The sequence below is a fragment of the Silene latifolia genome, chromosome 5 (assembly GCF_048544455.1).
Source record: "Silene latifolia isolate original U9 population chromosome 5, ASM4854445v1, whole genome shotgun sequence".
Taxonomy (NCBI): domain Eukaryota; kingdom Viridiplantae; phylum Streptophyta; class Magnoliopsida; order Caryophyllales; family Caryophyllaceae; genus Silene; species Silene latifolia.
In genome coordinates this window covers 18,424,245-18,437,012 of record NC_133530.1, presented here as the reverse complement: position 1 = coordinate 18,437,012, position 12,768 = coordinate 18,424,245, and the positions used below count along the sequence as shown (strand labels likewise).

The following is a 12,768-nucleotide window of genomic DNA, read 5'->3' as shown; positions in this document are numbered from 1 at the left end:
TTCTCTATCTGGTTGGCTGGTATTTTTGGGTGGCTCGCCTATTTCGTGGAAGTCTAAAAAGCAAGCAACGGTTTCTCTCTCGTCGGCTGAAGCTGAATACCGTGCTATGGCTGCTATAACATGTGAGATCAAATGGCTTAAGGGTTTATTGGAAGGTTTGGGTGTGCGTCATCCTTCCGCTGTTTCACTCTCCTGCGACAGTAAGTCTGCCTTACACATTGCTAATAATCCTGTATTTCATGAGCGTACCAAGCATATTGAGATAGACTGTCATTTCGTTCGCGATGCAATTCAAGACGGTCTTCTCGCCCCATCTTATGTACCTACTACTGTGCAACTCGCCGATGTCCTTACCAAGTCTCTTGGTGTTTCTCAGTTTGTGGCATTAGTTAGCAAGTTGGGCATTCTCAATCCGTATGCTCCAACATGAGGGGGGGTAATAGACTACGTATTTGTATGTAAGGCCGAGGCCCATTTATTTGGTTTCCGAGTTTCTCGTTTTAAACCCTAAGTATGCGTTGTACTATAAATACGGATTCCTTATGAATAAAACGTATGAATTGTCCCTTATTCTTCTTATCAATGAGTAACCAGTAAAACGCCGAAATTGGATACGGCCATAAGTGAAAACACAAATTTATCCGAAATATGCTGAATTTTCACAAAACTCACGAAAGTGTAATTGACAAAATGTTGGGAACAAATCTATTCTTTTATTAAATTTACATGAGTTAAATTAATTCTTTAAATGTTGGGAACAAATCTGCAAATCTCCCAAAGTTTTGGCGTCGATGTATAGAATCTTTTGGTTATTTGTTCAACATGAAATTATTGTATTCAAATAGACAAATTTTGAAGTTCCTAAATTACCCTTAGTTGCTTATTTGTTTGAATTTTTAAAATTATTAGAGGAAAACGAAAATACTCAAGGAAGTGACAATTTTACCCCAGGTATAACTCAAATTGAGTAACACCGGGTGTCGCTATCTCATTTTCCATAAAGTAACAGGTTGAGTGCCCCTTCAATAACAAAAAATGAGTAGAGTAACAAGGCAAGGTCGCAAGGATTGGTTGGTAACCATTGAGATAGCTTTCAAGCCCTGGCTCGATAAGGCTAGCGCCACTTTGTCTAATTCTGACCCGACTCGTGACTAGGATGACCATATTGCTAGAGCCTACATGTAACCAAAATAAATAAGTTCCTAGGAGCTTTCTTTCATGGCCTTTAGATCAACAGACCATGTACCAAATACCATTGTTCTGAAAACAACGTTACATTTTCAAGTGTTAATCGTCGATTAATATTACTTCAATAATCTCCTCTTCTGAAGATCTCGTGGGACTACTCGGACCAGCAACACCCTCAAAATCCGATACTCCAGATGAGCATCGGATTATTTCAACTTGGAACAGACGTTTGGCAACATTGATCAACTCGAAGACACATATATCACCAACTCGTAATTTGTTGTCCAATGCATACTTCTTCCAGCCTCCAACAAACTTCATAAACTTCGCCGTATTGCCTTCACATCGAACAGGCCATGTATCACCGGTTGCATTTCGAAGTGTACAGCTCCCTCGAGTTTTTATCAAGTACTCCTCAGCAAACTTCCCTGGTAAACACTGCCGCACCAAAATCAAAACAGCTTTAGTAACTACTATTACATTTATGTGGTTTATTTTTCAGTTTACTTGGACGAATCAAATTCTTACCAAGCGAAACAGGCAGGTCACGTAAGACGGTTGCATTAGGACGGTAAAACAAGGGTTTCCGAATTGATAAGAATTGATCTTCTGGATGTGCCCACGGGTGAGAGTTCCGAATTTCCTTTTATATTGTTCCACCAAAGCAAGCATCCCATTTTCTGCAACAAAGTTGAGTAACCTTATATTAGATCAGAAATTCTTGTGTAACTATATCGTTTGTTATAGACCCGTTTTACATTATTAGTATAAAACCGCCTCACAAAAGATCAAATGTATCTAAAAACATCAGGTAATTAGAAAACAGAGAACCTTTTGATGAAGAGCTAGGTGGACAAGGGTTAATCTTGGTATGAGTTTTATTCACTGTCTTCGGGACTTGGGTTTCTTGAGGATCAAGAGGGTACTCAATCTCGCATGCGGACATGTCGAAAATAAACACATTGAACTGAGACATTCCTCTATAAGTGAACATCAAGAAATGCCCATGACATATTGAATAATAGGTTACAAATTCATGCCACCCATCTTTAAACCATGCTCTCCCATTTTCTTTCAGTAATTCAATTTTCCACGTCTTACCGGTCGGAATTTTGAGGCTTACAACATCCATAAAATCATTCCCATGATCAGCCATAAACTTAATAGGAATTCCCTGATACAATCATACAATTACTCTGTATTAGTTTCCGCTGAATGTATTCTTTGTGAAGATTACTTTAATCAAAGGTAAATAAACTATTGAGACAGAAATGTTGTTTATAGACAAAAGTATACAACTTTGGCTAAACAAAGGAAATGATTTCATACGTTTAATTAAACTACGCCTCACATATATTGAACAAACGTATGAAAATGACTTGAAAGGAGGGAGTACGACTTTAGTTTAGTAGTACCAGTTTATAAAGATCGCCTCGAGGCTCGAGAATAATCTTGAAGAAGCTTGGATAGTTACGAGAATGATCATCAATAGCCATGATGGACCATGCAAATTCTTGCTATATTTAAATTAACTTTTGATTTTCAAGTGATTAACGAGCTTTAGACGTTGTGGATGTAAAATGAATCAATTCTTATAAGTAAATATTTTTAACTGCTGTAATTATTTCAACTGAGAACTCATTTACTAACAGCGTCCCTTCGCATGCCTTAATTGTGTCCATTCTGTTTCACTAATTATTGTATACCTTGTTTATTGTACTATCATTAAATGAGATTTATAAGCTAAGATATATTTTAAACAAAAGAAAAACTAATTGAGTCACACATCGGTCCTACTTTAATTACTGACTCTTGTTTTGCACAGAGAACGGTTAGAAATACGTTTGTTAATTCTAAAACTACCTAAAATGAGCTGGTCTAAGGCCTTGTTCTTTTCAGCTGAATTGAATTTAATGGAGTTGAACTGAAATTATGCCTTGTTCTTTCAAGCTGAAAGGGGCTGAATTGAATTTAATGGAGCCGAGCTGAAGTGAACTTAATTGAATGGAGCTGAGCTGAAGTGAACTTAATTAAATGGAACTTAATTAAATTGAATAAGGTTGAAATAAGAGTTAATTTGTGAAGAGATTAGCTGAATGAAACTAAATGAAACTAAATTGAACTAAATAGCGCTACGCAAAAATGAAACGAGTTGAAATTAAGCCAGAAAGAACAGGACAGATGAGCCATAAGCCAATAATTTGTCTACACTAGATGGATGGACACGGTAATAAATTAGCTTAACAATGATTAAATAAAAATAAATCGACATAGTTCTTGGTATTTTAACCTAGAGTTAAAATATATGTACCTATTAAATTATGAATCAATAACTAGTTTAAATCCCGCGCAATGAATGTGCGGTATTTATATAGTTTTTATTATTGTATTACTTAATCATGCTAAATTAACACATTATCTATATTTTGATATGCAAAAAAAAAAATTGAACTGTAAAATTATTCAAGAAAACTAAGTAAAATTGAACTGTAAAATAATTATGGCATCTCATTCATTGTTCATTTTTCTCGTTATTGTATTTTGCTTTGAGCAAAAAATAAATTAAAACCTGAAAATTAATCTAAGAGAATTGAGTAAAGCGTTGAAATCTATTTTTTTTTTCTAAACAAAAAATTATACCACAAAGCTAATGATTTCAATTTATAAATTCTCTCAATTTTTTTGTTATGAAAGTAATTGATGGGGCATATTCTGCACCCGTTGACCGAGTCAACATATTGAGCAAGGTCAAAGATATCCACAGCAAGTCAACAACTTAGACGGCCTAACCGACGCAGCCTGTCGGCCTGTCACTTGGGTCTCGGCTGGGACAACTAGCCAGCCGGGGCACATATCCGCGTACTCATATCCAAGTCCCCTCGACGGCGAGTCAACAGGGCCCGCCGGCCTGCCATGGGTCCCTCGGCCGAGGGTAGATCAGTCTTTCCACCTGCTAGCCACTTGGCCACTTGGCCACTACGTGACAAAAGGTGAAAGTCTATAAATACTTCTCAACCCTCATTGAGGAAAGGATCCACAATCTAACCTAAACACCTCATAATCTGGTAATATCTTCCTTATCTCTCTACAATATATACTTCGCCAAGTAACACATAACTTAATCCCCTTTAAGTTCACTGACTTGAGCGTCGGAGTGAGTACGCTCGGTGCAAAGCCGAGCCCTCGGTTGTTCATCGTTTCGGGAGAGAGGAGAGGAAGAACCAAGGCAAGGAAGGACATCCATTCACCAAGCTTGCGTGGTAAACAAACACTTTCTCGGAATTACACCGGAACAATTGGCGCCGTCTGTGGGGATAGATACTAGAAGCTAGTCAAATCCCTTACAAAAAAAAAAAAAAAAAAAAAAAAACCCACCCAACGAGCTAAGAAGATGTCGAAACAACCAGAAACGGTGCTTGTGGAAACTGAATTCTACCAAGATGACACATTCCACAACTCAAAATCGGGCGGTCCCCACCCACCGTATCAACGATACGACGAGAACGGGATGCCAAGGAACAAGATACACCGCGCCGCCGACCAAGTCACATCATGGGACATGTGGTTGATGCGACTAAACCGAAGCTACTCATGGAACTAATGGGTAGCACGCCGACTCACACTTTGTCACAACGACAAGAGCGGCGGCCCCCATGAGAGATCGGGTCCGAAAAGTGACTCAGAAACTTAAACGAAGCATTGGAGGAAGCTGACCATGTCAAGACGCCGGGGGAGCCCAGAGTGCAAGTGGTAGACCTGAGCCCTTCCCGCACTCGCGGGAGGACAGTGTCGCCGCAGCACCGACGAGGCCTGCCCCAGAGGAGTGAAAGAAGTCCGACTCACCAGAGTCGGAGAAGAAGCCCGACTCACCAGAGTCGGAGAAGAAGCCCTTCCCGCCACGGGGAGAGGAGCCGGACTAAGGATGCGAGGAGCCGATCGCCGCTTGTCATTCGACACGTGGTCAGACAGCCCCTCGATGCCTATGTCCTAGAGGTCCCAGTGCCGACTAAGCTAAAGTTGCCACCCATATCATACAAAGGAGAAGGTGACCCAACCGACCACGCCGAGGCTTTCGAGTCTTACATATCGGGATGGGAGCAACCTGATGAGGTTTGGTGCCGAGTCTTCCCAACGACTCTGCATGGGATGGCGCAAAGTTTGTACAAGGGGCTACCCGATGGGTCGGTATACTGTTATGTCGACCTAAGGGACACATTTTTGGCCCAGTACTCTTGCAATAAGAGGAGGGCCGTCGAGACATCGTATCTCCTGACTATCAGACAGGAGGGAGGCGAGTCTCTCCGAAGTTATGTGAAGAGGTTCGACGCCAAGGTTCAGCAGATTCGTGAGTGAGCAATGGCTGAACGCGGCCTTCGCACTGATGAAAGGCCTCCCGAGAGGAGACTTAAAAAACGAGCTCATCAAGTGCGGAGGCCTGAACCTAGACTCCGCCAGGAAGATGGCCGACCAAGCCATAAAGGTGGAGGACTACCACAAAACCTGGGTAGGCCCCAACGAGGTCGGGCACTCAGAGAGAAAGAGCCGACGGGAGGACAACCCGGATGAAGGACGCCGTGACAATAATAGGTCACGGTCTGACAGGTCCGCCAGGAAATAGAGCTCGGCGGGCGCCGGGGGGAGTTCCGGACCGTACTACCAAAAGCAGTTCAATGGCCACACCCCCTTGGTCGTATCTCTGCTGCCGAGTCTTTGCCCGAGCAAGAAACGAGGGTCGGAAGTGGGAAAGGCCTCCCAAGGCGAGGGGGGACGGTGACACGAGCCAGTACTGTGAGTACCACGGCCACACCGGCCACTTAACTGACAACTGCCGGCATCTGAAGAATGCCATTGAAGAGCTGATCCGGAAGGGGAGCCTCAGCAAATATGTTGCCGGAGGCCAAAAGACTAATACCGGCGGCTCAAATAAAAAATTCGTCTTTGAACGGATAGGAGTAATCCATGTGGTCATCGGGGGCAACGAGAACGGTGGGTCCGCTCATGGGCACAAACGGCACCTGAACGAGCTATATCAGGCCATCAACTTTGTGCCCAAAACAGCGATCCCCGCTTCCAACATCCCCGATATGACTATCGGGAAGAAGGACTACGAGGGAGTCATCGCCCCGCACAGCGACCCACTTGTAGTCCACTTGGACATAGCCAACCGCCTGGTCAAGAGGTGCCTGATTGACACAGGCGCCTACACGAACATTATGTTCAGGGAGTGCTTTCTCAATCTCGGTCTAAAGATTGAGGACTTGAGCCCCTGCACCAATCCATTGTACAGTTTTTCCGGGGCCGGCTTGGTACCCACAGGGTCAATCGGTCCGGTGATGTTCGGCGAGGGGAATGCGGCTAAGAATGTCCTATCTGAGTTCGTGGTCATTGACGGATCGTCCGCCTACAACGTTCTCATAGGCCGAGTCACTCTGAGCGAGGCCGATGCAGTAATGTCCATCCGGGCCCTGACGCTAATGTATGTCTCGGACCGGGGGGTAGCGCATAAACTCGTCTCAAAGGATGAGAAAGACGAAGTGGTCAACGTCCAGATATCTGCCAGAGGGTGCAACATGCAATCCCTCAAAGTGGCGAAGAAGTCAGAGAAGGAGAAGAGCCCATCCTTACAACAGGAGGGCGACCTCATGGATGCAACCGTCGGCATGGTCGAAGGAGCCGAGACCGAAGAAGTGGAAATTGACCCAGGGCGCACCGTAACTGTCGGTGTCAACCTGGAGCCAAAATTCAGGACCGCTCTCCTAGACCTGCTGAGGAAGAACAAAGACGTCTTCGCTTACTCAGCAGCCGAGATGCCAGGCGTGAGCCGGGAGGTAATTGTTCACAAGTTGAACGTACTCTCCACCGCTCGCCCTGTCAAGCAGAAGATGAGGAACTCCTCAGCCGAGAAAGATGAGGCCATCAAAGCCGAGGTAGATAAATTACTAGCGGCGGGCTTTATCATGCCTTGTACTTATCCTGAGTGGTTAGCTAATGTTGTAATGGTGAAGAAATCATCGGGGGCGTGGAGGATGTGTGTAGATTTTACCAATCTTAATAAAGCGTGCCCCAAAGATTGCTATCCCTTACCTCGAATAGATAGTTTAATCGACGCCACGGCAGGCTACACTATCTTGAGCACAGCTTGACGCCTTCTCGGGGTATCATCAGGTATTCATGGCCAAGAAGACATGCCTAAATGCGCATTCATCACCGTAACGCACATACATGTATAAAATGATGCCGTTCGGTTTGAAAAACGCCGGCGCAACTTACACAAGACTGGTGGACAAAGTGTTCCAAAATCAAAAGGGCGAAACATTGAGGCTTACGTCGACGATGCTATTGTAAAAAGCAAGTCGACAAATGAGCACTTAGCCGATTTACACGAGTCATTTTGTTCACCGAGGAAATACAAAATGAAACTTAACCCAATGAAATGCAACTTTGTCCGGTCGGGTAAGTTCCTCGGCGTGCTTGTCGGCGCCGGGGAATTGATGCCAATCCGAGAAAAGTCCAAGCAATCCTGGACCTGCCGGAGCCGAGGAATCGAAAAGAGGTTATGATGTTGACCGGGAGGATGGCGGCTCTAGCCCGTTTTATCTCTCGGTCAGCCGACAAGAGCACCCTGATAATGAGGTTTGTCGCACTCCCCAAATCAAACAATTTACTCAACTAATGTAGTAGGGTAGTCGAGGTCGAACCACAAGGAGCAAGGGTGATTACTAATTGTCTAAATTCTTATGTTTAGCTAAGTCGGAGAAAATAAGGAGGGTGGTAACAAACTAGCACTTAAACTAACAAATTTAAAGGCTATAAACTAGACAAGATAAGAACAAGCTAAAAGATAAAGGATAGATCAAATAAAGAGAAGGACTAGAACTCGGTTCTCCCACAAATATAAGTAATTCCACATACTAATCGTCTCGGCTAATCAAACGGGGTAGAAAGGTAAGGGGGAGATGGCTCTAATTCGCCTAGAACCTCCCTTCCGGTCTCGCAATAGGACACTAGCTACTCCGACTAACCCCCCTCCCGGGTTCGAAAGCCGGTATCCCTAACTCAAAACCCGACAACCCCAAGAACATGCATTTTCCCAAGGAGGTAAAGTAAATGGTCAAGGTCATTAAGCACTCATCATATTCCGGGTCATCCCACTCCCCCTTCCGGAGGTCGATTTCAAACGCTAGTCTAGAGGCACCCTCCCTCGGTTCTCCCTTCCGGTCTCAACCTTAGTTGGTGACAAGGCTAAATTTCGGGTGTCCAATTTACAACCTAACCAACTTCCGTTGGTGGTCAAGGGTCACAAGTTGACACTACCCAAAACCCAAACCTTAAGCAAGCAAATTCCTCTAAACTACCCTCACCAATTTTCCCCACAAATTAGCCTTAATGATAATTAGTTAGTGAAATTACCCATATCGGGTCAAACCGAGTCCTAGAAGGAGACTACTCACTAATCATGTCTCTAAAGGCTAAATAAACAACAAAGATGGAATCTTTAAACATAAACATGGATGGAATATGAATTCTACTTCTAAACATGCAACAATCCAACTTAAATTATAAGGAAAGACAATTTAATTCAAGAGACAATGAAGATTAAACTAAAGGCACAAACTTTAACTCAATAAACCCAAATACTCAATCCTTAACATGAGAAATTCAAAGATTCAATCTTGTAAACAACAATGGTGAGTAGAGAAAAGATGAACAAGAGAGAGATTAGCATCAATTAAACAACATGAAGTAGTATTCTAACATGAACAACTAAACAAGAATTAAGAGAAAAACAAAATGTAAACAAATGAATAAGGAAGAGAAATTATACCACTTAATTGCAAAAGGTGGAAACTTTGGATTGAAAGAATGAAAGGATTCTTCAATTCCCCAAATACACCCCAAAATTATTAATTGTAAACTAATGAAAAGGGAAGAACTTGGATAAACAAGAGAACAATTGTATTAATTTTTGAGTAAAGATTACAACTTGGGTAAAAGGAAAATTAATTTAGGGTTCTAAAATATTTGAGAGAAAGATGAACTAGTCTAATTTTCTCATCTAATTTCTAAGGTAAGTAATGGGTGGTGTGTCTTAATGTTGTCTAATGTAGTCTTTTTATACTCCTTATACTAATTACTACTAATAATTATAATAATATTAAAGTAATAATAATACTACGAATCCTAAGAGGCAAAACAAAAGACGCATTCCCAAAAACAAAACAAAAAGAAGACAAAAAGAAGGAGAACAAAAGGAAAAGGACGGGAAAAAGAGTTCTTTGCCGGTCCACCGGCGGCCGGGGCTTGTGCCGGCAGCGAGGTCATTGAGAAAAGAGCAGGAATCAAGTGGGTGTGCGTTATGCCGGTAGGCCGGCTGCCGGGGCACCGGCATGGAGCACAAAAGTGATGCGAGGTAGTTGATTTGGTGCGTTTTGCCGGCTAGACGGCTGCCGGTCCCTATACCGGCAGCGAGACCTTCACCAAAAAGGAGGAAAAAAGTGTGTGTTCTGCCGGTTGAGCGAGTCGATTGCCGGGGCACCGGCACGGAGAACAAAGCTTCATAAAAACTCAGTTTTCGATCCGAGTCCAGAGATGCGTGAATTTGATAGTGGTAATGGGGGTTGTTAATGGTGGTGCGAGGTTGATAATGAAGGTTAATGGTGGACGGAGATGAATTATGATGCATGAATGGTAGCTGCTGAGATGTTGCAGGTGAAGGTGAGTGAAGGTGATGATGAAACACGATGAGGGAGTGGTTGAATGTGTGACGGGAATGGAGTTCAGGTGATAGCCGACTTCTCTGATGTGAATGAATGAAGATGGGTGTTTTAGCAGGATTTTCAGTGATCTAGAGCGTCCTGCCAGGAATTTATATGTAGGGTGATCTAACTCGAATAACTTGCCTGATTGGAATAATTAAATGTAAAGCAAACTAACAAATAATGACACAAGGATTTTATACGTGGAAAAACCACTGGAATAAGGAAAAAACCACGGGCACCAAGCCGGGAGTGATTGTTACTATGATTTTGGATAGCCCGACAGAGTATTGTTATATCGGGCGTGAATGACGAATATATTGCTTAAGAATACAAAGTATATGAGTAAAAGTGATGATATCTCAGATGATCCTTCTTGTCTTCCCTTTCTTTCTATTTATAGGTGGTTGCTTTCAATCCCTTTGTGCCGTTTAGGTTTTCCTGGTAAATAGGGAATGTGCCCTATTTACCCGGAGATGGTTGCTTCTTTCTTAGCCGTTGCTTTGACTGCTCCCTATATCTTTGCCTTCTGGAATTGGTCTTCCTTTTTGTAGGGAACATATGAGACTTGCTTGTTTGTTTCTCTGCAAATGGCCAGTGCTTTATCTTTTCAATTTCTTTGGTTATTTCTCGCTTTGTCTTCAATCAACTCCTGCTTAGTGCCTGTCAATCTTGGAGTAATGCCTGGTTTTGGATCTCTAGAGCCTGGAAGTTGTCTTTGGCTGTTGCCTGGCCTATATCAGTCGGGCAAGATAATTTAGGGCCCAACAATTGCCCCTTATCTTCTTATTCCTTTATTGGGTCCGGCCAGGAATGAGGAGATAAAAATTTGGGGCCAGAGCAAGTGATTTGTCTTTGGACTTTCTATCGGATTCGAATTTGAGTTTGCTTCAACTTCTTGTAATTTACTTACTTGCCATAAATAGGGTAGGTTCACAAAACCCTAGGAGAGTCATGATTGATCTTAACCACTTGCTTTCCTAGCCGTTATGGTTTTGCGGCTATAAGTATCTTGTTTGTTCCGTGTATGTCTTCACATTCCAATCTCTAACTTTCTTCTTTCTCTTTCTAAAAAATTCTTCCTTTGCAAAAATTCATCTTTTAGAAAAAATAATATATGGCTGGTGGCAGGAGAAGGACAGTAGCTTCAAAAGCTCCTGCCGAGGTTGAAAAAGTTCTGTTGAAGTTGAAATGGCCTGCTGAGGTTGAGGGGTCCCCGAAGTCATTCCCGAGGATGACGTGGTGGAGGTTGTTCCTCCTCCAGAGGTTCTGTCCATGTCTTATAAGGGGGTTGAGTATTCTCCTAATAAGGCTTTAGCAGATCTCTTTCCATGAGGCTAATCAATGAAACTGCTTTTGAGCATTATATAAAGGGCAGGGGTCTCATTCCTCATGGGGCTGAGGTTTGGATTCCTGAGAATGGTCCTATCAGGGCTAATTGGAGTAGCCCGGGTTGGTTCTGTATTTTTGAGTGGGCTTTCAGGGGTGGTGGTCAACTTCCCCTTTCTCCTTTTATGGCTGAGGTGGTTAGGGCTATTAGGGTTCCTCCGTTTCAACTCATGCCAATGGTTTGGAAGATTGTCCATTCTATTGAGCATTTATGTTCTAAGCATAAGTTGGTTATTACTCTGGATGATTTTAAGAATGTTTATCATCTGAAGAGTCATTCTCTTTGGGAGGTTCAATTTTCGAGTCAGGTCAAAGATGGCTCACCTGATCACCAATTTTGATTCAGGGGATGATAAAGGCTGGGCTCAGACTTATATGTTTATCAAGGCTGATTCAATTGCCCCTGACCTGGACTATCTCAATTATCCAGCTGTTGAAGGAGGTAATCTTTCTTTCCTGCATAATTTTTGGTTTGGTAATAGTATTTTTTGGAGAGTTTACTTACTTTGCCCGTGTTTTCTTTTAGTAAATGATTGGGTGAATGATCCTGATGCTGAGGGGTCGGCTGACCGGATAGCAGCGTTTATGGCGTTGCCTGAAGAGGAGAGGGCTTGGCCTGCCTGTCTGGGGCAAGCTGCTATGCCTCGTTTTAAGAAGGCTAAGTTGAGCACTTATAAGCCTGTGAAGAGCACTAAGGTTCCAGGGGCATCTTCATCAGGGAGTAAGTTCTTTTGCTTGTTTTGTCATTCTGTTTTCCTGTATTGGATCCATGCTTTTATTGCTGATTTTAGAAACTCGTCGTGCAGCTACCAGGGCTTCTGCCAGGATTGCTAGTTTTGGTCTGTCTTTGGTGAAGGCTGGGGTTTCTCAAATTACAGGGGAGAAGTCAAAGAGCAGTGAGGCAACGGGGAGTGATAGTGCTGTTCAAATTCAGGAATCTGTGCAGGGAGCTCAGTTGGTATCGCCTGAAAAGGTTGTGGATGAAAGTGATCGTCCTGAGAAGAGGAAGAGAGTGGATGAGCCTTTGGGAGGAGTTCATGAGGTCAGGGGAGTCAGGGCTCGTATGGATGAGGTCCATTTGCTAAGGATCAAATTCGAGCTCGGGCTTTTGTGGTTGATGATCCTTATTTCAAGTATCGGCAGAGGAGGCTTCTGCTCGTGCTTTGGCTGCTATGTATCGTTCCAGGGATTATGCTGCCAACCTGGTTACCATGCTTCAGGAGGTATATATTTTTTTGTCTTTGTTTGTTGTGGGTTTTTGTGTGTGTTTTCTTTTTTGGTGGCTTAGATGGGCATTTTCTTTTGTTTTTAGAATGTTAATGATGTGCTGAGGAGTGCCTGTCAACTGGAATCAGTTCATGGTCTAAAAAATGCCTTGGATTGGGAGGTACAAATCTTGAAAAGGATGCTTGGACAAGTTTAAAGCTGATTTGGA

General features: G+C 43.0%; 3 protein-coding genes across 4 annotated transcripts in view; 1 reads left to right on the top strand and 2 right to left on the bottom strand.

Moving 5' to 3' along the window:
* LOC141656942 (B3 domain-containing transcription factor VRN1-like) overlaps nt 1-2,366 on the bottom strand; it is a 35,982-nt gene extending 33,616 nt beyond the window's left edge. The window contains exons 1-3 of one of the 2 annotated variants that reach the window (XM_074464035.1): nt 2,020-2,364; nt 1,717-1,868; nt 1,378-1,626 (exon numbers count right to left, since the gene is read on the bottom strand). In XM_074464035.1, coding sequence (XP_074320136.1) covers nt 1,378-1,626; nt 1,717-1,868; nt 2,020-2,344 — 726 coding nt within the window. In that variant the 5' untranslated portion in view covers nt 2,345-2,364. Of the gene's footprint in view, nt 1-1,239; nt 1,627-1,716; nt 1,869-2,019 lie in introns of those variants that run through there. The other variant, XM_074464034.1, reaches the window with a different exon arrangement.
* The window catches only part of LOC141656940 (uncharacterized), a 362,888-nt gene that overhangs the window by 26,037 nt on the left and 324,083 nt on the right, over nt 1-12,768 (bottom strand). The gene's annotated exons all lie outside the window — the stretch shown is intronic.
* Nucleotides 11,637-12,377, top strand: LOC141655957 (uncharacterized). The gene is made up of 2 exons (XM_074462937.1): nt 11,637-11,775; nt 11,860-12,377. The coding sequence occupies exons 1-2, from the start codon at nt 11,649-11,651 to the stop codon at nt 12,165-12,167; spliced, it is 435 nt and encodes a 144-aa protein (XP_074319038.1). The 5' UTR covers nt 11,637-11,648; the 3' UTR covers nt 12,168-12,377.